We start from the raw sequence: 26,699 nt of genomic DNA on the forward strand, positions 1-26,699 counted from the left end.
GCGGGCTCCACAGCATAGATCCCAGCAAGGGGCTCAATCCCATCACCTGAGATCATGACCTGGCCCAAAACCAAGAGTCAGATGCTCAACTGGCTGAGCCATCTAGGTGCTCCAGGAAATGCTATACTATTGATAGTAACCTAAAGCTACTGACAGCAACTATTCGACAGGGGTTCTGAGCTCAAAGGGAACCATCAAGAAGGGAGCTAATAAGTGTTACAGGGGATACACTGTGTTAGGTGCATTACATATATCTTCTTTAATCCTCATGACATTATCTGTTCTACAGTAAGAAAACTGAGGTTGTGAAAGATTAAGTAATATACCCAAGGTCATACAGTAAGAAAACATAAAATCCAGGGCACTTGAGTGGCTCAGTTGTCCAAGTGTCTGCCTTCTGCTAAGGTCATGATCCTAGGGTCTTGGAATTGAGTCCCACATCGGACTTCCTGCTCAGCGGGGAGTTTGCTTCTCCCTCTGCCTCTGCCCCTCCTCCCTGCTTGTGGTCTTTCTCTCAAATAAGTAATTTTTAGAGAAAATGTAAAATCTAGGTATATAAATCAAATCAAGTCAAATCAAATCCAGGTACATATAGCCAAATGCCCACAATGTTTCAACTGTATTACTACTACCTGATGGAAAAAACAAATACAGATTGTCTTTAATGGATTAGTGTGGAAAACACATGTATTATCAGCCCTGACTTAGTGCTAGGTTCTTGAAGGAGTAGTAAAAGGAAAGCATTCAGTCTACAAAGTGTCTGTGCAGTCTCAAGTTTTGTCTGTATTGAACCTATCCTCCTCTTTCTGGAGTTTAGAGTATTAAGAATTAATTTCTGTCTTCCCAAGAATTAGTTACATTTCCTTTAAACCAGAAAAAAAATGACTGGCCCTTCATTTTTTTCCCTTTCTTTTTTTTTTCCTCCTCATGTTTTCATTACTTTACTAGCAAAACAAATTTATACATATTACATTTTTATGTTCCTAAACAAAGTGAGTTATTAGTTACTAAGGGAATGCATTAATTTTTCCATTTGAATTTCTGCTATTCTGTATTCCTCATCCCTATGTAATTTTTACCTACTGTTTTCAAACACCTAGAATTGTTACATCATTACCCCAGCCACTGCTCCCTTCCTATACCTGAGAACACAATGAACTTTGTAGTATAAAGACCATTTTTTTTAAAAAAAGTGTCATTAAAAAAGTGGTGTTATTCCTGGACTCTAAAACAAATCAGAACAAGCAAAACTTATTTCTTGGGTTTAATTACCAAGCAAGAACCAGGTATTAGCTTTTAACCTGCATAATCACTATAGGAAAAAGATCCAAAACTCACTAAGGTGAAAACAGGTTTACTGATTCTGCTTCACCCAATCCAATTTTGGTTCCTCGCTCCCTGACGAGGTCATATTGAAAACTTCAAGGCTTTCAAGTCCTACCCATAGGGTTCTAAGGCCAGTAATTTTGATAGAGACACTTACAAAAGAAAAAAAAAGGAAGTCAAGAAATTACAGTGGGACCTAGGGCCAGAATTCAGTTTAGTCCTAATAAGAAAAAGGGTGGGGGGAGGTTGTATATGCATTACTTAGAGTGAGGACAGCAGCTTCCAAAAACTTGAAGGACCTTACTCCCTCTAAAAGACAAATACCAATTTACATTAAAATAGGAAGGCCCAGGTACAGGTTGCCAAAGCTAATATTCACCTTCTGTTTCTGGGAAGCACGGTTCTTCTCATCAGAGATCTTCTCCGGATTGTATCTTATGAGTGATGGGATGGACACCTGGACAGGCACTTGAGCAGTAGGAATTGAGCTTAGCACTGACTCCTCCTGTTTGGGCTCATCAGGAGTCACAGTGGGGATCACACGGAGATTAGGACGGCTACGAGTAGCTTGTTTGGTAACAGGTATTACCCTGTGTGGTTCAGGTAGAGAATGGTTGGATGGTTGAGAAGCAGGGTACATGGGCCACCTAGAGGCTGCATATGCCATGTAATGCCTATAGGCGTCGAAGGAAGCAGGGGGAATGGCAGGTCCCTGGTAGTTTGGAGGTATCCGAGCTGCAGCAAACTGAGATGCCCTTGGCATATGAAACTGAGATAATGAAGCAGGATGTGGAAGTCTAATTGGGGCAGACGGGGCTGATGGTAACATGCATCTGACGGCCACAGATGACTGAAAACCACTGCCAACTACCTCTGGCCCTGCAATATGACCCACTGAATGGTCAGACTTTAGAAACGGGGGGCTATTTTTTGTGAGCAGGTAAGGATCTACAGGGGAGACTGGATGTGGATGGGACACTTCTGGGGAGTGGGTATTGCTATGGTGTGCCTCTCTGCTCTCCAGTCTGTGAGGATCTGAGGAATGCCGATCAGCTGAGAAACGGTGGTCAACTGAGGGACAGTGGTCTGCTGAAAAGTGCTGGTCAACTGATGAACGGCGATCGGCTGAGGAACGTGATGGTTTCTTGCCATGAAGTCGTTCCTGGGTGCGGGCAGCCAGTTTACTAATCTCTGCTACCCCAATATCCAGCCCTATGGTCTTAAGCAAGTCATGAATCTTGGCATATTCTGGATTGGTCTCTTCTATTGATTCTAGTTTTACAGCTGGAGCTGAAGAGGGCAGGGAGCTTGCCTTCTGTCTCAAGACTTCACTCTCAGAGCCCCCAAGGGGCTTTGGTGGAGATTCGGCCTTTAAATCCTCTTCTTCATCCCCATAGAGAAATTTCTCCTCATCCTCGATATCAGGGAAACTACGGCGCCTTTTTTCCTGTGTACTGGTAGAGTCTGCCAACATGCTTAAAATGCGGGAAAAACCACTGCCATCCTGGCTAGCCCTCTCATGGGGCAGCAAGAAATCTGTGTGTCGCTCAGGCCCCTCAGCCTTCATATTCAATTTCTCCTTGTGGCACAGAAAACTTCCAAACTTTTCTCTGAGAGGACTGTTGTCTTTGGGTATCCCAGGGAGAGGACCCCATTGGTAAAGGTTGCCCTGAGGTTCCTTTAGGGTAGTCTCTACCATAGCCCCCTTGTTTTCAATCTCGGAGGCATAAGCAGCAATAGCACCACTTAGTGGAAGAGATGGGTGACCAGAGTAGACAGGGTGATCCTGGCTGGAGCTGGTACTGCTGGAAAAACTCTCAAGCTGCAAAGACAAGCGTTAAGTGATTTAGCCTCGATGCAGAATCTCAGAAAACTAATAATTGAAATATATACTTAAATACTTTGTTCTTCTTGAATTAATAGGGGAATGAGGTACAGTATGCTTAGGCAGGTTCAAGATTTGGGTTTCCATCTCTCCAGATGCTTCTGCTGAAGCAAGGGGAAATAAGAAGTAAGGTAGACTAGCATGAATTCTCACTTTTGCCCATTTGTTGTAACCCTTATCAAAGAATATGATTCATATTCATATTTCCTCAAAGAGGAAAAAAAGGCATATAAAAATGGAGCTGCTTTGGTTCAAGTGGGATCTGGAAACTGTGAAACCCTAACTGATCAGCCTTCCCTTCCTTCCTGAGGAACGTGATGGTTTCTTGCCATGAAGTCGTTCCTTATGCCCCCTTAGGTACTTCTTCAGAAACCTCTAACTCCTAAGAGAATAGCTAAAAACTAGTGCTCATGCCTGATCATCATTTCACAGATGAAAAAAAATAACAAGGCCCAGAATGGTGAGGTGACTTGCCTAAAAATCGCACAGCAAGTTGGCAGCAGTGGGACCAGAATCAGAATCTCCTGATTTCTGGTCTAGTGTCCTACCACTCATAAATTCTGTCTTCTCTCTAAAGAGGAATGAGGAAAATTCAGATCATCTCCTATCTTTGGCCTTTAAACTTAATTTTGAAGATATCCACATTCCAAGATTCCTACATGGCTATCCAATTTAGAGAAAAAACTTACAATAAATACCCAAAAATGTTTATTTAGAAAGCCTAATATATGACAATAGAAGCCCTCTACTGATGCACTGTTAGGCCTACAGTTTCCTTTGGAGAATCCTGGAAGATACAGCTCATAAGCCTAACAAGGTTGTTCCAGGATATATTACAAAGATATCATTAGAAACATACACCCCTGAGAAAGTAACCAAGTTTTAAGATATTAGAGGAACTAGCAAGAGACCCTAGAAATGCAGCAGAGACCTGAATGGAAGGCTCCATGTCCACCTCAATCCGTTTCTTCAGAATTGACTTCTTGGGCATCACAGATACTTCCTCAGGCCGATGTAAAGAATATCCTGGCTCCGATGCTGTCAGGACACCTGATAGTCCAGGAATGGGACAGCCATTGTCACCACCATCAACTCCAACCAGCTCCTGACTCAAGCTCCTACTTCGTTCCTCCTCTTCCTCTCGTTTTCGCCTGGCAAGGTCCAGCTCTCGAAACTCAGGATCTAGAAACCTAGGGCTTGGGCTTCGTCTACGCTGTCGATAGTTGCGGGTCCCTGATGTAAAACCTGAGTGATCACCTCCCATGCTGTGTATCTTCTCTGTGTCATCATAACGGGGCCGTTTGGCCTCCCGACTCCTTTCCTCGGGTCTTATGGAGTAGGAGCCTTTGAGTTTATCTCTATTCCTTTCTGTTCCCCGCAACAGCTCATCATGACAACTGATATGGGGACTATAATCAGAACGATGCAGGAAAGTTTCTCTTGTCCGGTAGTCCTCATCAAGTTGTCCTAAGAATGGACTAAGAGGTCCCTCCTCCCGAGAAATATATCGTTCAAGACCTCGAGAGCACTGGGAACTTCGAGTGAAGACAGAATCATCAGTCAGGTCATCCCTGAGGAAAGAGACAAGCGTCACTGAATACAATGGACTTGGAAACAGCGAGACCAGGCAAGACTAAGAGCCTGACATTCAAGCAAGGGGCTACAGAATACTCAAGACAAAACACAATAATCATGAAGCCCAAGAACAAACCCATGGAACATTTCTTCTACCTTTCTCCAGGACACAAGCAGCTTTAGCCTCTAACCAAGGGGAGACAGTACTAGTCTGTCCGGACAGAGCTCGTAGGCTAATCTCTTTGAGTAGACTTTGGAGATGCAGACTATCACACTAGGGTTTGGAAGATCTGAAAATACCACTACCAGATTACAAAAAGCCTGGGATTACACAACTCCACACTAGCTTAAATTCTAGCTCTTTATTAACAAAAGTGTGGTGTGAATGAGCAGCATCTGTATTACCCAGGAACTTTTTAGAAATGTGAACTCTCAGGCTCCATCCAGGCCTACTGAACCAGAATCTGCATTTTAATAGGATCTTCAGGTAATAGGTATGCACTTTAAAATCTGGAACACCAGGCCAGATCAATGATTTTCAAGCTATGTTCTACAGAGATTCTAAAGACTGCTCAGGAGGTGCCTAAAAGAAAGACATGTTAAGAAAGCACACCCTGGCAGCACCTGGGTGGCTCAGTCAGTTAAGTGTGTGACTTCAGCTCAGGGTTCTGGGATAGAGCCCTACATTGGGCCCCATGCTCAGAGGGGGGTCTGCTTCTCACCCTTGCCCTCTTCCCCTCCCCTTGCTTGTGCTCACTCTAATTAATAAATAAAATCTTAAAAAAGAAAAAAAAGAAAGAAAAAAAAAAAGCAAAGCCTGCATGGCTCTGGGTCTTCCACCTCACTGAAACTGTACTAGCTCTAATTTTATCTGTTTATGACATAAAATTCTATATATCATTTGGAAAAGAAGTGTTTCACTGTAGGGAAAATTTTTTAAACTACTGAGCTACCTAACTGGCTTTATTTTCTCACAAGTTTTAGAAGGTTCTCCAATGCTTTGTTTCACTAGTTCACATATTAAAAGCCATAAAATTCCTTCACAGCCTGTTTAATTCCCTCTTTTCTACTTTGCTTGGATATCCTCAGGCACCCTGCTAGTCCTGGGTCTGGAAAAAGTATGTGATTGTTTGGCTCACTATATATTTTTATTTCATAAAAATAATACAGTCTTGGACCTTTGTGGCATGAAGATAAAAATATAGGCTGGAATACCCATCTGTTCAGAGCTCTGTACTACACACAATAGTCCTAATCTTTTTGGGTACTGTAGTCAAAGAGCTTCTACTTCCCCCCCAAACAATCTCTGATTTAATCAAAGGTGGAAATAAAGATCCTCCAGCACTTTGAGCATACAACTTTTAAATAATCTGAATGAAAAATTTACAGGTCACTCACATTCCATTCACACTGGTGTTTTCTACAGTTTCCAGTACCTACCTTTATTTTTTGAAAGTTTCTAAGAATTAGCTTTTCTTTCATTTTGTTTGATTTTTTAGTTGCTTTCTCTGGGACTGAGTTAGCAGAACACCAAAGAATGGCCTTTTCTTATTCACCAGTCCTGTCTTTGTTTTAGACCTGGGTAATAGCTATAAATAACCTTATGAAAGACTACTGAAGATAAACTTTATCACGTCCACTAAAAGAATGCCACACATGGGAATCCATGTTCCTATAACTCACCTGCTCCCCAAGAATCAGGAGAATTTTGAGCTTTCAATATAGCATAAAATAGGGGAAAAAATGGGATTGAACAAAGGACGAATTCTGAAATCAAACCAGAGTAAAACATTTTGCTCTATAGGTTTGTTGGCCATGAACATACCTATTTCCAGGGAAGAATGTCCATGAGTTGCTCCACTGCTACCATCTACCATAGAAAACTCTGACTGTATTAGTTTAGGGGGGAAAGATACAGGCTCCACAGATAATGGCAAATTCATCCATACTTCCATGTTCAGCTCCACACTAAAACTATTACATATTACACCAAATGACATACCAGCTCAAGATCTAATCCACCCCTATATATCAAGAAGTCAGAAATAATGAGATGACTCCTCCCAGAGTCTCAGTCCAGACTTGTAATCTCCAGCAAAAGGAGGCAAACAAAAACAAAAACAAAAAAAACCCCAAAACAAAACAAAACAAAACAAAAAACCCACAATGAAAAAATGCACATTAATAGTTTAAAGAATGAGCCATCATGTAAATACAGGGCAGAAATTAAGTTGCTTATTAGAAGTCCATGTCCTCCTTTCCCAGGTCTCCCAAAGGATAAGAGAAAGCATTAGCTGCAGTAAAAGTAAGCCCTAAAAAGGTAACCATACCCTGTAGCTCAGAATAGTCCAGGGACCCACTCTCTCTGAAAGCTTTAGTTAAATCCAACTCTTTTCTAAAATAAGGTCTATCTATTTAAAAAATTGACTGTTGGATGTAGGTGATGAGTACATGAGGGCTCACTGTCCTATTCTACTTTTTTTTTTAAGATTTAATTAGCATTATTAAGCTATTCATGAATTGGGCAGCATCTCATCTAGCAAGTAGAGGGAAGCTCCCTCTCTGTACTTTTCTACTTATGAATTGCACTGTATCAGTCAAAAGAAATATAATATATATCCACATAAAAGTTTATACACCGATTGTTCATAGCTGCATTATTCACAACAGCCAAATCATGGAAACAACCCAAATTTATCTATCCATTCATCACTGATTAATGGATAAACAAAACACCCACAGGCAGGCAGTAAAAAGGAAAGAAGTACTATTATATGCTACTACATGAGTGAGTCTTGAAAAATATTATGCTGGGGCACCTGGTGGTTCAGTGGGTTAAAGCCTTTGTCTTCGGCTCAGATCATGATCCCAGGGTTCTGGGATTGAGCCCTGCATCAGGATCTCTGCTCAGCAGGGAGCCCGCTTCCTCCTCTCTCTCTGCCTGTCTTTCTGCCTACTTGTGATCTCACTCTCTGTCAAATAAATAAATAAAATCTTAAAAAAAAAAAGAAAAATATTATTCTAAGTGGAAGAGGCAAGTCACATACGAAATGTCCAGAATTGGCAAATCTATAGAGGCAGAAAGTAGATTAGTGATAAGCTAGGGCAGGTGGTAGGGTTAACTAATAAATAGCTAAGAGTAGAGGTAAAAAAACTATTCTAAAACTGATCACAGTAGTGAATTCACAACTCTAAGAATATACTAAAAGTCACTGAACTGTACAACTTTACATGGGCATATTTTATGGTATGTGAATTATGGCTCAATAAAGCTATTAAAAATATATATACGATAAAAACAGGAAAAAGATCCTCCAGAGCCCAAACACCCCATTCTTTTCCTCTGCTGATTCCCCAAAATGCTGGAAGAAAACTGTGCGCTTCTGTCTTTTCCCTATGGCAAACTGGAGGGAAAAAATCCTGCTCCTTCAACCTATGTTAGGGCAAGAAGGGTTAAGAATTCCATGAATGGAACACACAATGTGTGTGCAGAGTACTTTGATAACATGGGACACTGACCTCACATCCACAAATCTTCAAAAGCTGACTGTTTTCATACTACCTGTTCATGTTCCCTTTCCAGAGTAAGTTACATTAATACACACAGGGATGCCAAGGTGAGAATGCAGACAACTCTGGCAATTTGGCTGTAATCCAAACTGGATATAAAGTTTAATATATTCAGTAAGGGAAGAGAAAGAATACCAGAGTCCCAGGAAAATGTTTGTTTATTTTTAAAGATTTTGTTTTTGGATGCCTGGGTGGCTCAGTCGGTTAAGCATCTGCCTTTGGCTCAGGTCATGATCCCAGGGTCCTTGGAATGGAGTCCCGCATCGGGATCCTTGCTCAGTAGGGAGATTGCCTCTGCCTCTGCCTGCTGCTTTCCCTGATTATGCATGCTCTCTTGTTCTTTCTCTGACAAATAAATAAATAAAATCTTAAAAAAAAAACACCAAAACTTTAAAGATTTTATTTTTGGGTAATCTCTATATTCCACATTGGGCTTGAACTTACAACCTCAAGAACAAGAGTCGAATGCCTGACTGAGCCAGCCAGGTGTGCCCAGGAAAAAATGTAAAACACCTACATACAAAGTACAAAAATGGCCTGGACCTAGAAATGGTCAGGCTGAAGACTAGACACACTGTCAGGAGACATCCTGAGAATGCCAATGGTCCTATGACCTGATTTTAGTAGACCGTAATTATCCACACAAACCATACTGAGCAAAAGTACACAGAACAAACATCAAAATAATGGACTGGTACCTCCTTCTATTCTTCTTCCTTAAATAATCTTTACATCCAACATGGGGCTCAAACTCATAACCGTGAGATCAAGAGATGTATACTCTACCAACTGCCCCAGCCACGTGCCCCACTGGTAGCTCCTTTTAGAACCTTCATCTCATTTTCTCTAAAATAGACTTGTCTCTCTGAAACACATGATTCTGGAAAGAAAACCAGGGTCCCAAACTCCCTAAAAGGAAAATTTTAATTTTTACACCTTAAAAAAAGACAACTAGCTCTCTGAAGCACACGTGCATAACGAAGCTTATGGAAAGGGGAGGTGACAGCCTAGAACTGACAAGAGGAAATGCTAAAGTTACCTCAAAACCTTAACAAGGAAGGAAGAGAGTCACACCATGCACCACCTACTCAATCATCTCCCAAAATAGAAAGTCAGAAGGGCAAGGGCTTTTGCCTCAATGAAGGGACACAGTTACATACCTTGAAGCCCTATCTTCAGAAGCTTATGTTGTATGACCTAGAACTGTCCTGCCTTGCTTTGCCACATCAAATTGCCACTACGGCTTTGAAGAAAATATTACCAAAGGGTAGCACTGGTATTCAGACTTCCTGCCCAGTTGTCCCCCACCTGTCTGCCTATGCTCATTGTACCACCGCATGAACAGTCTCAGTTTGAAAGACTATCACATTGATTTGTTGCTACTGCTCATCATTGTGAAAACTCCCAGTATACTGGGCAGAGACTGTAAGAGACATGGCTCTCAGCAATCAGAAAGAGAGCTTTCCCTGTACTCCCATTCTTATTTATTTACTTTCCTGTGGTGAGACATACCTAATGCGATTACTTCCCATATACAGTTAAGTTCCTAATACCTGGGACCTATTACACTCTGTGGAGTGAGTTTGTCCTTCCTCAGCATTCCAACATTTGTAAAGTAGTAACTGAAATTAAACATTTTTAAAGACCTTTAACTTTCCATTAATGCTCACATATTTAGATATATACATTAGACATAAATTTATCTAAGCCCTTTCTGAACCTATATTTCAACCTGATCAAGCTGAAAAACAACACCACTAAAAGATTTCCTATTTTGTCCAGAACTTTCCTTTGTAGAAAGGATTCTAGTTCCAGTATCTTAGAATCCTTATCATCTCAACTGTTTTTAATCTGGGGAACTCTGCTTATGTCCCTTCAGCTTTCCAGATGGACTAGGATGACATTCTGAAGTCTTCTACATAACTCTTTCAGCAACAGAGTCTACATCAATATACTATCCCCACTCAGAAAGCCTTTTCCAATGCAGTACTTTGTACTGGATACAGGACATAACTTCAGTGCTGGCACCACTCTTTCAAATACATCATGCAGAAAAGAGCAACTTTTCTACCTTCCTCACATGAAGCCTACCTGTCCACGTCCTCCAGATTATTCACTGGTGACCCCAGTCGATCACTAAGCCGCCGCCGTTCTGGTATGCCAACACAGAAATGGTCATTGCCAACAGTGATCCTTAAGCTCTGTTCCAAAGAAGAGTCAGAACGCAGACCAGGAGAGCGCCTCTACAAAAGTAAAAGATAATGTAATAGTCCATAGGATCAAGACATCCCTATACCCAAAAATGTACTCCTCCTTAGTTATAAAGTAGCCCAACACGGAGAGAAATGGCTATGGTAAGATCCTATCCCCAGAATAAAGCACATTTAAAAAAAAATTTTTTTTTTAAGAGTTTTAAAATTTGACATAGAGACACAGCAAGAGAGGGAACACAAGCAGGAGGAATGGGGAAAGGGATAAGAAGCTTCCTGCTGAGCAGGGAGTTCTATGTGGGACTTGATCCCAGGACCTTGAAATCATGACCCGAGCTTTAAGGCAGATGCTTAAAAACTGAGCCACCCAGGTGCCCCAACAAATCATTTTCGTAGATGAAAGGCCACACTTCCAACCCTCCCCACCAGTGCCCTTTCATTCTTTCATTTACTAGTACTGGGCATGGGACGAGAAGAGTAAATTAAGTCTCTCCTCAGAATCTCTACATACACTCACTCTTCATTACAGTGAAGCAAGCAAGCAAAAAACTTTTTTTTTTTTTTTAAGTACTTCTGATAGCGGAAAGTGCTAGAAAATTATTAAAACATGATAACATGAAAGAGATTAGGGAACAGGAGCTACTTCAGAGAGAATGGTTAAAGGTGGCTTTCCTGAGGTGATACTATTTAACTTTACACTTGAATGATGAGATGTCAGCCCTGCAAACAAATGGAAGGATGTTTCAGGCAAAAAGAAAAAGCTCTGTAATACGCTTAGTGTGTTCTGGGTAACAGAAAGGCAGCTAGTGTGACTGTAGCAAAGTGACAGAAGACAGGCAGAAGCCAGTTAGGAAATTTGAATTTTATTCTTAGTGCAGTAAGAAGCCACAGAAAGATTTCCAGCACAAGAGTGATATGATCTGACTACATTCTTCCTCTAGATGCTTGCATTGCTCATCCTCTCATCTCCTTCAGGTCTTTGTTAAAGTCACCTTCCCAGACCTTCCCTGGCTACCCTATTAAAAAGTATTAACTCCTTTCTCTGTTCTTGTTCTTAGTACTTAGTTCTATTTAACATGCCAAAATAATTGACTTCTCCATCTTATTTATTATCTGACTCCCTCTGGTAGAATATAAGCTCTATGAGGGCAGGGGTTTTTGACTGTTCATGTTGTAACCCCAGTGCCCCGAACAGTGCCTAATAAATGCTAGATGCTTAATTAATACTTCTCAAATGTATATAATGACGATTTAAAAGATGATTTTGATTGATGGGTGCAGAATAAACTGGGTGGTAACAAGAATATAAAGGATCCTAACAGATGGGAAGTAATAGGACTTAGAATAGAGAGATGGTAGGAGGACAGTTTGGGGAATGTATCCTGGAGTGAGAGCTGACAAATTAGATGAAGTGACTGACAGCCTGCACTTGGAAAAGGGAGACAATCACTGTTTCTGGCTGAGCAATGGATGAGGTCTTTTACTGAGACAGAAAAGCCCAGAGCACTGGAGAAAAAAGAGGTTATGGAAAGTAGTAGTCAACTTTCTTTGCTTCCTCTGTAGAAATGCTTGATTCCTCAGAAATGCTTGATTTCCTCTGTAGAAATGCTTGATTGCTCAGCTATGAAAATCTCAGCATAGTGACAAGTCAATTCACCTATGAGCAGAGTACTCTCCAATATTTTTAGAAAGCCCACCCCACCCAAGAAAATAGAAACTCTGTCATTGGGTTTTTAAAAAAAGATTGGTGAACTGAAAATAAAAACAAATTCCAAAACACCAGCCCCAGGCCAGAGGTGGTTATAGGTTAATATTACCTCTATTTTTTTTTTTTTTTTTAAGATTTTATTTTGGGGGAGCACCTGGACGGATCAGCTGATGGAGCACGGCACTCTTGATCTCATGGTCATGAGTTCAAGACCCACACTAGGCATGGAGCCTACTTCTAAGAAAGGCAGGCGGGAAGAAACAAACACAGAAAGAGGGAGAGAAACACAGAAAGATTTCATGTTTTAAGTAATCTCTCCACACAACCTGGAGCTTGAACTCACGACCCTGAGATCTAAAGTCACACAGTCTACCAACTTAAGCTGGACAGGCCCCCCTAAACTTCTTAACCTCATGTTCTGTTCCTTGAGCAGGAGAACAAAACCGTGAAAATCACGGGTGCCAGAAACCAGGTAGATATGGACTGAATCACAGCTACACCACTTCTTAGCCATGTGACAGTAAGTTGCTCAAACCTCTCTGAATACCTCAGCTAGTCAATAACGCGATTTTCACTGCCTCGGCTCACAAGGCTGTGACTGTTCAAAGAGAATGTGTAAAGTGAAGGGCTAGGCATAATCCTGCCACATAACTCAGTAAGTGGTGGCATTTATTACAATGACTGTGGACGCACAGTTCATTTAGGAGAAGCACCTCCAGTTTGCTAAGAGTTTACACTTGAGGGGTCTATGCTGATGGGGTTTAGGCAACCCTAACTGGCCACAAAGACATTCCAGCTTCTTTTCCAAGACCTCTGGAGCAGCTCAGGTCTAAGGGGATACCAAACCACTAAACTCTGAGGAAACTGCACAAGTACCAGGCACACGGTTTGGAGGGCATTCCCCTCGCCCTGGCAAACTTTTCCGCATCTCACCTAGAGTGAGAGAAACAGCCTATTCCAGAAACGGTGCACTGCCTCCCGATCAGGCGCCCGTTTGGGTCCCGAGCCCGTTATTGTGCAAAAAAGGGTCCCGGGGCTGACAGGGAATCTCCAGGTTCGGGTGTCGCTGAGGGAGCCCGTGGGGGGATGGAGGGCCCTCGATCCTGGGACTCTGGCCTGGAGGCCTCGGGGCGCCTGTGCTGCGGGCGTTTCTGGAGGCGGGAAGCCCGGGTGAGGGGACTAGGGTAAAGAGGGAGTCTCGGTCGAGGGGTGGGATTACCCGGCTGCCGCTGTCGCCTGGATGGTCTCCGCGGCCGTCCCGGGCGAAGTCGGCGCGGGGCTCCCCCCGGCTGCTGCCTCGGAAACCGGCCGAGCCCGGCGGGAAGAGTCGTCGGCCCCGCGGCGGCGATGGGGAGCCACGACGGGCCCGCGGCGGGGAGGGGGAAACGCGACGACCCCGCGGCGGGGAAGGCGAGGCCCGGCGGCCGCGGGGCGGGGACGGAGAGCCGCGGCGACCCCGCGGCGGGGACGGAGAGGCCCGGCGGCCGCGGTGCCCTGAAGGCGAGCGGGGCCGCCGAGCAGCGTTCCGCGACGAGGAGGAGCCGGAGGGCGGCGGCGAGGTGCGGCGAGCCGGGCCTGAGGAGGAGCCGGAGCTGCGGCCGGTGCGCGGGCCGCTCCCGCCGCTCTCTTTAGGCCGGTGCGAAGAGACGGAGGAGCGGGCGCCGCTGCGGTACATGGCTCCGGCAGCAGCGGCCACGGCAGCAGCTCCGACCCAGGGGCCCCCTGGACGCGGGGCCCCAGTGCGCCGCTGCAGCTGCAGCCTCGGCCGCCACGGCCGCCACGCGCCGCCCCCGCAGCCGGAGCCGCCCCCTCCCCTCGGCCCCGCGCCGCCCCTGGGGCCCGGCCGAGCGCGCGGCCGCGGCTGGCGGTTGGACGCGCGAGCACGCGTCCGACACACCCCCCCGCCCTCCGGGGCTCCCCGCTCCTCCACTCAGGGAACGGCCACAGAAGCCAGAAGTGGGGAGGAGCGCAGAAGCCTGAGCGAGGCAGGCCGAGGGGAGGGGAAGCGGAGCGCGCGACCTGCGCCCGGCACGCTCCGCCCCAAGCCGGCAAGATGGCGGCGGGAAGGCCGCCCACTTCCCCTCCCCCGGTGGCCACGTGACCTGGAGGGCCTCCGCGCGGGTAGGCCCTGGCGGAAGAGACGGGGTTAGCGGGAGCTAAACAGGGTTTTCCAGGGGTGCTCGAAGCCTGGGGACATCGCGGGAGCATCTTCGCCCTGTTCCCTAAACCTGCTAATTTACGTGGGGACAATAAGTCGTTATAAGTTATGGGCTACAAATAACCCCCAAAACATTAGGTATGGCGCAGGTACAGCAAGAATGACCACCAACGCCCCGGGCCCCACAGGAGCCTCAGCCATCATTTTACTTTCCATTTCTCCTGAATTCTGGCGACTCAAATTGAGGACAGGATAATGCAGAATGGGGATGGGTTGAGGGGCGAAGAGTCAAACCCAGAGCAGACATCAGAGTAAATTGTTGGCTCTCTCAACTGGAATACTTCTTCTGGTCGTGGGGAAAGTCACTCACTGCCAAAGGGTCTGTAGCATGACCCTTTGTGAGCGATTCGGAACCTCCAGTCTATGACCAGAATTTCCCTGGACGCCTGGCTGTAGTAGTCCCCAGTTTTAGCCTGCAAAAGTCAAGAAAAAGTCAACACACAAAAGAAGAAAAACAGTGGTCAAAAACATGAAAAAAAAGTTGACCCTAATCAAACTCTTCCAAACAAAACAGTGGCTTGATGATTTTCATCTCTCCACTAGAAACACAAAATTTGAAATTGGTAAGAAAATCAAGTTTCTAATTCCAAAGCAAAGGCAGAACAAAATTTTTTTAACCACAAAATTTCCATTTTCTAATTTATGTTTCTTTTCTTTTTAAAATTTCTATTTATTTGAGAGAGAGAGAGAGAGAGAGAGAGAAAGGGAGAGTGTGAGAGGGGAGGTCAGAGGGAGCAGCAGCCTCCCAGTGGAGCTGGGAGCCCCGTGCAGGACTTGATCCTGGAACTCTGGGCTCATGACCTGAGCTGAAGGCAGTTGCCCAATCAACTGAGCCACCCAGGCGCCCCATAATTTATGTTTCCATATTAAATCTAAAATATATCCAATATTACATGTTTGTATAATGACATTTGCTTATAACATAGCTCAGTAACAACAAAGTACATTTAAAAAAAATATTTTACCTGTTTATCTGCCAGAGAGAGAGAGAGAGAAAAAGCACAAGTGGGGGAGCAGCAGGCAGACAGAGACGCTGACTCCCTGCTGAGCAAGAAGACAGAGGCAGGACTGGATCCTAGGAGGGGAAGATCATGACCTGATCCAAAGGCAGACAACTAACTGACCCATCCAGGCACCCCCAGCATTTGCATTTTTGATCCTTGACTTTTCGGTTTCACGTCTTAAGGCTTCATCATGTCAAGATTATCAATATATTCCATGTATATTTTAACACTTAAATGATTTTGTTTTCCCAGGTTAGTTTATCTGGAATTTTATGTATGAATGAATCCTTACATAATCATTCTATTAAGTTAAAATCTAAAATCACTTTTCATGGATGGATAGTCAACTTTGTTCAAACATGAATTGGTATTACCAGTATAGTGTATACTGCAACAGTGAGGGAATGAAAGAAACCTGGCAAATGCTCATCATTCACATCTCAGTCCACTTCTGTTGTTTTCTTTTAGTTGTGTAATTTAACAGTAAAGAGATTTCGTTGGGGGTGCCCGGGTGGTTCACTGGGTTAAGCCTCTGCCTTCTGCTCAGGTCATGATCTCAAGGTCCTGGAATCGAGCCCTGCATCGGGCTCTCTACTCATTGGGGAGCCTGCTTCTCCCTCTCTGTGTTTGCCTGCTTCTCTGCCTACTTGTGATCTCTGTCAAATAAATAAAATCTTAAAAAAAAAAAAAAGATTTTGTTAATGGGATTTCTTTGTGAAAAAATAAAATACCAGTATCAATGATGGACATCACCGAAAAAGTGATGGCTCTTAACCAGAACGTATGAGTTGTATGTAAGGTTTCTGTATAGTTTAGAACATATTTCATAATGTGTCCTATGCAACAGAGACCTCCACTCGGCACACCAGCTAAGTAACGTAAAAGGCCTGTCAGAGTGAAATGGGGAAGACTCCTGGTCAAACCATCACCTATGACCCATTTTTTCAAACAATGAACTTTCTAACCGCCTGCTTCCAAACAACAGGCAGCCCATGGAACACATCGTAAGGATAGAGGACTGCTTCTATGAGGAAAGCTCCCTGAGGTATAAGTCACATGATAGTTGCTTCAGTTGTCAAAAACTTCTTACTGGGCCTGCGCAAATGTCCACAGGTGACCTTTTGACATGGAAGAGACTGAAATCTCCGCCCTCTGATCATGTCAATACACCATCTCTGAACAGGCATGACAATGCACTGCGCCTGTGTAGATCAACAATTCCTTGACCTTTCATCACCCTTTCTAACTTCCAATCCCATTCACCCATGTTCTCCCTAAAATCCCATAAATGCTCAAGACTCCTTCGCAGAGGAAGGGAGCTTTGAGACTGGTTCTCCCGTCTCCATGCTTGGCTGCCTTGCAAATAAATTCCTTTCTCTGCCATCTACCTGCAAGTCTCAGTGATTGGCTTGCTGTACATGGGGCAAAATGAACCTGGTTAGGTAACTGTTGGGTCCGCAGCTCTGGGAATGCAGGAGGAACAATAAAATGGCCGACCTCTTCCCTTATGACTCTCCCGCCAGAAGGACATATGCTGAGGACACGACACCGTAAGTAAACCGATACCTATGAAAGGAACAGCAACGTCAGGACTCCCCCTACCCTCCAACCACCAAATACCTTACCATATATAGTTGTGAACCGACGCCCCGAATACCTTACTTTATATGGCTGTGAACCTATGCCTTGTCTTAACCCAAATAACAGACCCACTTGACCCCTTCCCGGGCACCACTTCCCCAACTCTCTTCTCCTGAGTCGCGGAACCTCGCCCAAGGGCGCCTTTAATAAACCTTGCCTTGTGCCTATCTTGCCTGGTGTGGTGTATATCTCACCTGTAAAACCTTACAGTAACAACTAAAGGGTGACAGTGTATGTAAGCTGAGCTGCCATATAAAATATTCTAGGAGTGCCTGCGTAGTGCAGTTGGGGCATCTGACTTTTGGGTTTTAGGTCAGGACGGTGAAATCCAGTCCAGCCTGGGGCTCTCTGCTCAGAGCAGAATCTGCCTGAGACTCCTTCTCCCTCTCCCTCTGCCCCTCCCGCTGCTTGCTTGCTCTCTCTCTCTCTCTCTCTCTCTCTCAAATAAATAAATAAATCTGAAATAATAAAATAGTCTGGATGAGATGATTTTAGTCATCTCTGGCTTAGTGAGATCAGGAGATCTGGGAATCTGACAGACCTTAGCCGGGAACATTGACATCTGTGTTTCCTCTCATTTGGGGCACAAAGAAGGCTACTCCATTCCCTCTATCAGAAAGGGGGCAATGTGACTATTTCTATCCACTACAGACTGAATGGAAGCACTTCCAGGCCCAATCAGGAAAGAACAGTTAAAAGACTTCCATGTTCTCTCCTCCCTTGCTGGGACAACTAAGGAAGCCACATGTTCCAGATGGTACAGCTTGTCAATTTGAGTCCCTGAGTGACTGAGTAGAGCAGTCACTACATGCTACCCTGAGTAGAACATATACCATGAGCATGAAATAAAGCTTCGTTGTGTAAAACATTGAGATTTTGACGGATAATTTCCTACCATAGTAAAACCTCCCAAATGGGACTATTATGAAGGTGTTTTTTGGTGGTTTTGTTTTTTTCTTATTTGTATTTTCTGACTTTTGGGTTATTTATTGAACTTATATAAAATAAAAAACCCATTAAATTATTTTGAGGAAAAAATAATTTAAAATATGGGGGCACCTGGCTGGCTCATGCTACTCTTGATCACACTTCATGAGTTCATGTTGTGGAGGCTGAGAAAAATTAAGGCCATCCCACCTGAGGTTTAGCCTTAGCATAAGTACAGCCATCTTAGCTTCGGCAGCCATCTCAGGCCCCTGTGACAAAGGGCTGAACTTTCCCCTACTTTACTTTAGTTCCAGGGACCCCCACCCTGCTTTAGTTCCAAGAAAGTACCCCACCCTGCAACACCCCGGGAACAGCCAATCAGCTTACTGCAGAAAAGTCTGAACTTCTCCTCCTCCCTCTGCCCAGCCTCTTGTAATGACCCATAAAAACCCCTGCCTTAACTAGTGTCGGGGTCCAAGTCCTTACTCTGCTGCATCAGGTATACTTGGGCCCAAGCTTAAGCATGTCACCTCAGGGTCCAAGTCCCTACTCCGCTGTGTCAGGTATACTTGGGCCCAAGCTTAAGCTTGTCAAATAAACCTTGCTGTGTGACTTGCATTATCGAGAGTGTTCTCTGTCTAATTGAGGGGTGGTCGACTCCATACCCTAACAATGTCCCATGTTGGGTGTAGAGATTACTTACAAAATAAAATTTAAAAAAATAAAAAATCTGCCAGAGCGGTATACCCTATCTTTATTAGCTTATATGTGAATTTTGGTCACCCATGCTGAAGAAAATGTTAATAGGTATTTACAGATACTTGGAGTCCATACATTTAAAAATTTTTTAAAAATTTATTTATTTTTTAGTAATCTCTGTATCCAATGTGGGGCTCAAATTCACAAGCCCGAGATCAAGAGCTGCATGTTCGGGACACCTGCGTGGCTCAGTTGGTTCAATATCTGCCTTCGGCTCTGGTCGTGATCCCAGGGTTGGGCTTCCTACTCAGTGGGAAGTCTGCTTCTCTCTTTTCCTCTGCCTGCTGCTCCCCTTGCCTGTGCTCTCTCTCTGTCCTCTCTCTTTCGAATAAGTAAATAAACTCTTAACAAAAAAAACCTTTCCTCTTCAATCCTTCTGTAATACGGAATAATGATTTTTATCAAGGGATTTGGCCTCCATCTGATAAAATTGGAAAACTTTCCTGCTTCCCCTTCACATCTGCCTTCTGCATAGTTCTTTCCATGCCCTGCACGAAACCTCTTGCAGATCCCTTCACCTGTTAAGTATTTTTCAGTCACAAGAGTAGTCTTACCGCAGTAGTGAAAATACCTTGTCCATGGTAACAAGTACAACTCTAAACTTCATTCAAGCTAAAGGTTCTCTCCTTCCCCAGCTCTTGCCTGCTACGGATGTGAAACTTACTGTGCTGAAGGGAGGTGTGCCAGGCTTCTCCACATCCCAGCCTTTACTCCTCAGTGTATATTTGTCCTCTCTCACTGGCCAGCTGCTATTTCTGAACTGCCCTCCCCCAGCATTTGGTGCAGGAAAAGAAGGGATTAAGGGAAAGGGCAGTCTTTCCTGGGTGATGCAGGATACTCTCATCTTCAAAAGTTGGTTCCCTATGGGCATGAAGGATACACAAATGTTGACTCTTTTGCTCCTATGTCACATTTGTGGGCTTTTTTATGACTCTTCTGCTGGGACCTAGATAATGTCTCTTCTCTAGCTGACTGCCTATTACTTTTCTACCTCTAGCCCCTGGTCTTGTAGAGTCATCCCACATAAAACTCATTCTGCTGGAGTCCCTTTCCTCTCCAGGCATACATCATGGGAAGGCTTGATTGATCAATTAATCAATTTTAAGTTTTTATTCCACTTAGTTAACATATAGTGTGATATTAGTTTCAGGTGTACAATTTAGTGCTTCAGCATTTACATACAACACCTGGTGCTCATCACAATACATGCCCCCCTTCATCCTCACCACCTACTTCCCTCATTCCCCCCACCCACCTTCCCTCTGGTAACCATCAGTTTGTTGTCTATAGTTAAGAGTCTGTTTCTTGGTTTGCCTCTCTCTCTTCTTTCCCGCTTTGCTTGTGTGTGTGTGTGTGTGTGTGTGTGTATGTGTGTGTGTGTTTAAGATTTCTCTTATTTATCTGAGAGAGAGAGCAAGAGAGAGCACAAGTGGAAGGGAGGGGCAGAGGGAAAGGGAGAAGCAGACTCCCTGCTGAGCAGGAGCCCAAGGTGGGGCTCAATCCCAGTACCCTGGGATCACTACACGAGCCAAAGGCAGATGCTTAACTGACTGAGCCACCCAGGTGCCCGGTTGTTTTGTTTCTTAAATTCCACATATGAGTAAGATCATATGGTTGTCCTTCTCTGACTGATTTTGCTTGGCATAATACTCTCTAACTCCATCCACGTTGTTGCAAATGGCAAGATTTCCTTCTTTTTTATGGCTGAGTAATATTCCATTGTATATATTTATATTCACACCACATCTTTACCCATTCATCAGTCGATGGACATCTGGGCTGTTTCCATAATTTGGCTACTGTTGCTAATGTTGCTATAAACATTGGGGTGCATGTATCCCTTTGAATTAGCGTTTTTTGTATTCTTTGAGTAAATACCTAGTAGTGCAATTGCTGGGTCATAGGGTAGCTCTATTTTTGACTTTCTGAGGAAACTCTGTACTCTTTTCCACAGTGGCTACATCAGTTTGCATTCCCACTAACAGTTCAAGAGGGTTCTCCTTTCTCCACATCCTTACTAACACCTGTTGTTTCTCATGTGGTTGACTTTAGCCATCCTGACAGGATCCTTTAAAAATGATTCTAGGTTGATTTCCTTCTAGGTGCACTTGGCCCACAGGACAACTTTTGCATCTTTGCCCTGCTGACAAGGGCAGTACAGCTCATTCTTCATGCCACACACCTTACTTGCCATCCCAGGAAAGCCAGTCAGCCTGCATCCTGCTTTCACACTTCATCAGGTTGGAGTTAGGATATCAGTCCCTATGGACTGCCAACCCCATTCCAGGAAATATAAGACAAACATCCTGAGAGGTGCCAGTGGAGGCTTCTAACTCACCTGGCTTTAGGTAAAGGGAACAACCCTAATCCCTACAGAAGAGAAACTTCAAAACATACACAACTCTCCAATACAATTCTCATTCTCTTATACAAACTACAGAACATTAGTAAAGCTGGCACACTTGGTAACAATCTCTTCCCATCTCCCTTTGAGGTGGGGGTGAGCAGTACCTGGCATCTGTTGTGTTTCTTTCTGCTTTTGAAGCCTTTGCTGAAACTCCAAAGACAACAGGAAGAATCTAATTGACATCCTGTCACAATTGTTGTCTGTCATCAATTCAAGAAACTCTTACTAGACACTTTTTTTTTCTCAACTAGGCTCTAAGCCCAGTGTGGAGCCCAGTGTGGGATTTGAACTCATGACCTCATGACCCCGAGATCAAGAATTGAGCCAGACCAAGATTTGGATGCTTAACCAAGTGAGCCACCCAGGTGCTCCTCTAACTTTACTTCTGATGAAAATGATGAGATGGGTTAACACACACACACACACACACACACACACACACACAGTAGCAGACAAATAGCCTTGACAGAAAAAATTTGAAAAGGGAAGGGGCACCTGGTTGGTTCATTCAATTAAGTGTCCAACTTAAGTGTCCAACTTGGTTTCCATTCAGGTCAGGGTTCACGATTATGAGATCGAGTCCCCCATGAGGTTCTGTGTTCAGTGTGGAGTCTGCTTAAGATTCTTTTTCTCTCTGTCAAAAAAAAAAAAAAAAAAAAAAAAAAGACTCTCTCTCTCTCTCCCTCTGCCCCTCTCCCCCACTCTCTCTCAAATAAATAAATAATTTTTCAAAACTTGAAAAAGAAAAGAGACCTAGGCTTTAAAACAAGATAAATCTGCCCTATGAGCCCCTATGATTATATATCTTTCCCACAGACCCCCTAGGCATTGAGATAAGTCTAGAAATAAGGGTAGCAGTCAGAGATTTCACTCCCGTGTATGGAGATATAAGTGCCTCCTGGGAGGTGGAGGACCTGGGACGGGTTTTCAGCTTGAAGCCAAGGACAGTCCCACCCTGACATGCAAGCTGAACGCAACTATTGTCCATTTTCTGCTTGGGTTTATAACTTTATCGGAAGCTGTGTGCAAAGTGGGTGCAAGGACAAATGTTGACAGTCCTTAGTTGAGAACTGAGCCTAGGCTGTCATTGCTCAGTGAATGGAATGGCAGGACCTTGGTATCACTACTTTCTATATATTAGCAATAGCTAATTAGAAAATACGATTTTGTGTTAAACATGGTGGATTCAATCCATGCATTGTCACTGTTAGGTCCCTAAACTCTTCTAAAATGACAGTAAAGGGTTTCACTTGTCTGATTTTTAAGGCATACCCTCATACATGCCACCTGTAAGTGTGAGGGAGATAATGCCTGGTGGGGTGGAATTTTGATCAGTGAAAGACAATGAGTAATTTTCTTCCACTTTTCCCATTACCTCACTTCTCCCAGGATGGTCTTGAGAAGCAATTTGTTTATTGAGGACACAGTCCCCAGATCCAGCAATCACTTTGATTTAGTGGCCGAGTTGGTGAAACCATCTTCCTGTTGGTTCTCCTTTCTTTCCTGCGTCACTCTCCTTGTCCCTCACACCTGCTCCCTGGACCCTAATAATACAGTGAGGCTCTGGTTTCTAGGGAACCAGGCTAACACAACTGACAAGGAAAAGATTGATATATTTGACTTCATTGCCATTAAGAATTCCTGCTTCTCAAAAGATGCCTTTAAGAGAATGGAGTCAGAAAAGATATGCTGCACATAAAAAGGACTCATAGCCACACTATATAAACAACAATTGTAATATAAGGAAAAGACAGATACTTTGATCAAAGTATGGACAAAATACTTGAGTAACTGATCAAAAGTGGAAATCCAAATGGCGAGTGAACATGAAAAAGCTCACAAATAATCACAAGAATGCAAAGTAAATCATAATAAAATACCACTTTACACTTACAGAGCTAAATTCCAGATGTTGGGGAGCATGTGGAACAAGTGACATTCACATATGCTGCAGATGGAAGTGTAAGTTGGCACAGCCACTTTGGAAAACAGTTTGGCATTGTCTACTAAAGTTGAAACTGACTATACAATCTTTTCCCTAAGCATATATCCTAAGAAATGCATATGCAGGTCTGTACTGGGAGATGTATACAAGAATGGTCACATAATGGGGCACCTGGGTGGCTCAGTGGGATAAGCCTCTGCCTTCTGCTCAGGTCATGGTCCCAGGGTCCTGGGATCGAGCCCCACATCAGGCTCTCTGCTCAGTGGGAGCCTGCTTCCCCCCCACCTCCCCGACTCTCTCTCCTGCCTGCCTCTCTACCTACTTGTGATCTCTGTCTTTCAAATAAATAAACAAAATCTTAAAAAAAAAAAAAGAATGCTCACATAAGGGACACCTGGGGGGCTCAGTCAGTTGAGTGTCCGACTCTAGATTTTGGCTCAGGTCATGATCTCAGAGTTGTGGGATTGGGTGCCATGCTCAGTGGGGAATCTGCTTGGGATTTTCTCTCTCCCTCTCCCTCTGCCCCTGCACACTGCTTGCACATTCTCTCACTCTCTCTCAAATAAATAAATAAATAAATAAATCTTTAAAAATGCTCACAGAAACTTTATTTGTAATAGACAAACAGTCCACATAGTCTTCAACAGTAAAATAAACAGTAAAATGTTTATAGTATGGCATACTGTACAGAGTTGAAAATTAACAAACTGCTTAATTCAATAACATAAATAAATCTAAAGAACATAACACTGAGCCAAAGAAAATAGTTACAAAACTACTACATACTGCATGATTGCATTTATAAAACATTTTTAAACTGACAAAACCCAACTGTAGTGACTAGGAGTACATTCTTAGGTGGTACATTATAAAGAAAAGCAACCTGAAAACCATAAAAATAAGCATGGTGATCATCCTAAGTGTGGTGGGGGAGTGGTGTGATTCAGGAGAATGGGGAGGGGTTTCTGGGGTGTTCACATTGTTCCATATCTTTACTTGGGTGATTGTCCACAGATAACAGCTTTTTCATAACTTAGTAAAATGCACATTTATGTTTTAAGCATGTTTATGTACAGTATGAAAATTTTTAAAATATAAAAGGGTTAAATTTTTATAACATAAGGGAAGCCTATGAAATTTGAAATCCAGGTGGCATTATTTGTGTGCTAGCAAGCAATTTATGTTCCTAAGATATGGCAGCCAGCCCCCAAAATGTCTCTTGATATTCACACCCTTGTATAGTCCCTTCCTATATGGTGGCAGGGTTGGTCTGTGTGACCAATAGAAAAGACTGCTTATATGAGAAAAAAAAAAAAAAGACTGCTTATAAAATAATTTTTCAAAGACTTTATTTGCCAGAGAAAGAGAGGTAGAGAGAAGGGAGCACACAAGAAGTGGGAGCAGCAGGCAGAGGGAGAAGCAGGCTCTCTGCTGAGCAAGGAGCCCAATCTGGGACTCAATCCCAGGACTCTGAGATCATGACCTGAGCTGAAGGCAGACATTTAACCAGTTGAGCCATCCAGGCACCCCTGCTTACAAAATAATTTAAAAAATTACACGAACAGGGGTACCTGGTCAGCTCAATCTGTAAACCATGCAACTCTCAGTCTTGGGATTGTGAGCTCGAGACCCATGTTGGGGATATATGTGTATATATATATACACACATATATATATAGCAAGTCATTTCTAAAAAGATTTTTATTTTTATTTATTTACTTGAGAGACAGAGACAGACAGAGATAGCAAGAGAGAGAGAGCATGCTCTTCCAGCTGAGCCAGTCAGGTGCCCCTAAAGTTGACTTTTAATAATGTTAAGGAAACTGTAGTATTAGTAGTATCCTTAAAGGAAAAATCATGAAGGTGCAATTCAAATACATAAGGATTGGGGGGGTGTCTTGGTGGCTCAGTCAGTTGAACGTCTGCCTTCGGCTCAGGTCATGATCTCAGGGTCCTGGGATCAAGCCCCTGTTTGTCTCCCCACTCAGCAGAGAGTCTGCTTCTCCCACTTCCTCTCCCTCTGCCCCTTCCCCCAACTCATGCTGTCTCCCTCTCAAATAAATAAATAAATAAAATCTTAAAAAAAAACAAACAAACCAAACAGGGGTGCCTGGGTGCCTCAGTGGGATAAAGCCTCTGCCTTCGGCTCAGGTCATGATTCAGGGTCCTGGGATCAAGCCCCATATTGGGCTCTCTGCTCAGTGAGCGGCTTGCTTCCTCCTCCTCTCTCTCTCTCTCTCTGTCTCTCTGTCTGCCTCTCTGCCTACTTGTGATCTCTGCCAAATAAATAAAATAAAATCTTAAAAAAAAAAACAAAAAAACAAGGATTGGGAAATACCAATCTGTAGTCACTGTGCTAGACTGAGTGAATAAAATGGTGAGCAAAATCTCATGGACAAAAAAATAATTAAAAAAAAGAATATACAAATAAATTATTTTAATACTAGTTGGATTTATCAAAGTCATTGAAAGCAAGGTGACTATACAAAAACCAGTTGTATTTCTATATACCTATGAAAATAAAATAAAATTGGAAAACAGCCCCATTTACAACAATATCAAAAAAAATGCTAAATACTTCAGAATAAATCTAATAAATGAAGTATAAAATATCTAAATAGAAAACTATAAAACATTAACAAAACTAATTAACGAAGATCTAAGTAACTGGAGGGATATACCATACTCATGGACTGAAAGACTCAATATTGTAAAAATGTTAATTTTCCCCGAAATTGATCTATAGAGTCAATGTAATCCTAATGTGTTTTTTGATAGAAATCAACAACTTGATTCTAAAATTTGTATGGAAATGCAAAAGTCTAAGAATAGCAAAAGCACTCTGCGAGAAGAATGCTACCAGATATTAAGTTTTATTGGAAATCTACGGGGGCACCAGAATGGCTGTCAGTAGAGCATGTGGGGTTGTAAGTTTGAGCCCCACATTGAATGTGGAGAATTACTAAAAGAGAAAAAGAGAGAGAGAAAAAAAGAAAGAAAGAGAAAGATTTATTAGAAAACTATAAAGTAAAACTGTGTGATATTGGCACAATGAGACAAACAGACCAATGAGTACAATTCAGAGTCCAGGAACAATTCTATGCTTGATTTAAGACAAAAGTGGCACTGCAGTGCACAGGGGAACAGAAGATATTTTCAATGAATGGTGTGGGGTTTACTGGGCATATAACTACAGGGAAAAAAAATGAATCTTGACCTTTACCTAGTACCATACACGAAAATTAATTCCAGATTGATAATCTATCTGCATATAAATTTTAGACTGTGAAAGATAAAACAATTAAGTTTCTGGAAGCTAACATAAGAGACAGTCTTCATACTTTCAATAAGAAAGATTTCTTAAATAGGACACAAAAACACTAACTGTAAATGAAAGAACTGGTAAATAAGACTGTATTAGTTAGAAATTTTGGGGGCACCTGGATGGCCCAGTTGGTTAAGTGGCTGACTCTTGATTTTGGCTCAGGTCATGATCTCAGGATCCTGGGATTGAGACCCATGTT

General features: G+C 43.2%; 1 protein-coding gene across 2 annotated transcripts in view; it reads right to left on the reverse strand.

Moving 5' to 3' along the window:
• The window catches only part of ZNF318 (zinc finger protein 318), a 33,827-nt gene extending 19,599 nt beyond the window's left edge, over window positions 1–14,228 (reverse strand). For both annotated transcript variants that reach the window (XM_059178055.1, XM_059178054.1), the window contains exons 1-4: window positions 13,494–14,228; window positions 10,448–10,599; window positions 4,143–4,782; window positions 1,706–3,148 (exon numbers count right to left, since the gene is read on the reverse strand). In XM_059178055.1, the coding sequence (XP_059034038.1) occupies window positions 1,706–3,148; window positions 4,143–4,782; window positions 10,448–10,599; window positions 13,494–13,949 (2,691 nt within the window). In that variant the 5' untranslated portion in view covers window positions 13,950–14,228. The remainder of the gene's footprint in view (window positions 1–1,705; window positions 3,149–4,142; window positions 4,783–10,447; window positions 10,600–13,493) is intronic.
• Window positions 14,229–26,699: the final 12,471 nt, after the last annotated feature.

The sequence above is a fragment of the Mustela lutreola genome, chromosome 6, assembly GCF_030435805.1.
Source record: "Mustela lutreola isolate mMusLut2 chromosome 6, mMusLut2.pri, whole genome shotgun sequence".
Lineage (NCBI taxonomy): Eukaryota > Metazoa > Chordata > Mammalia > Carnivora > Mustelidae > Mustela > Mustela lutreola.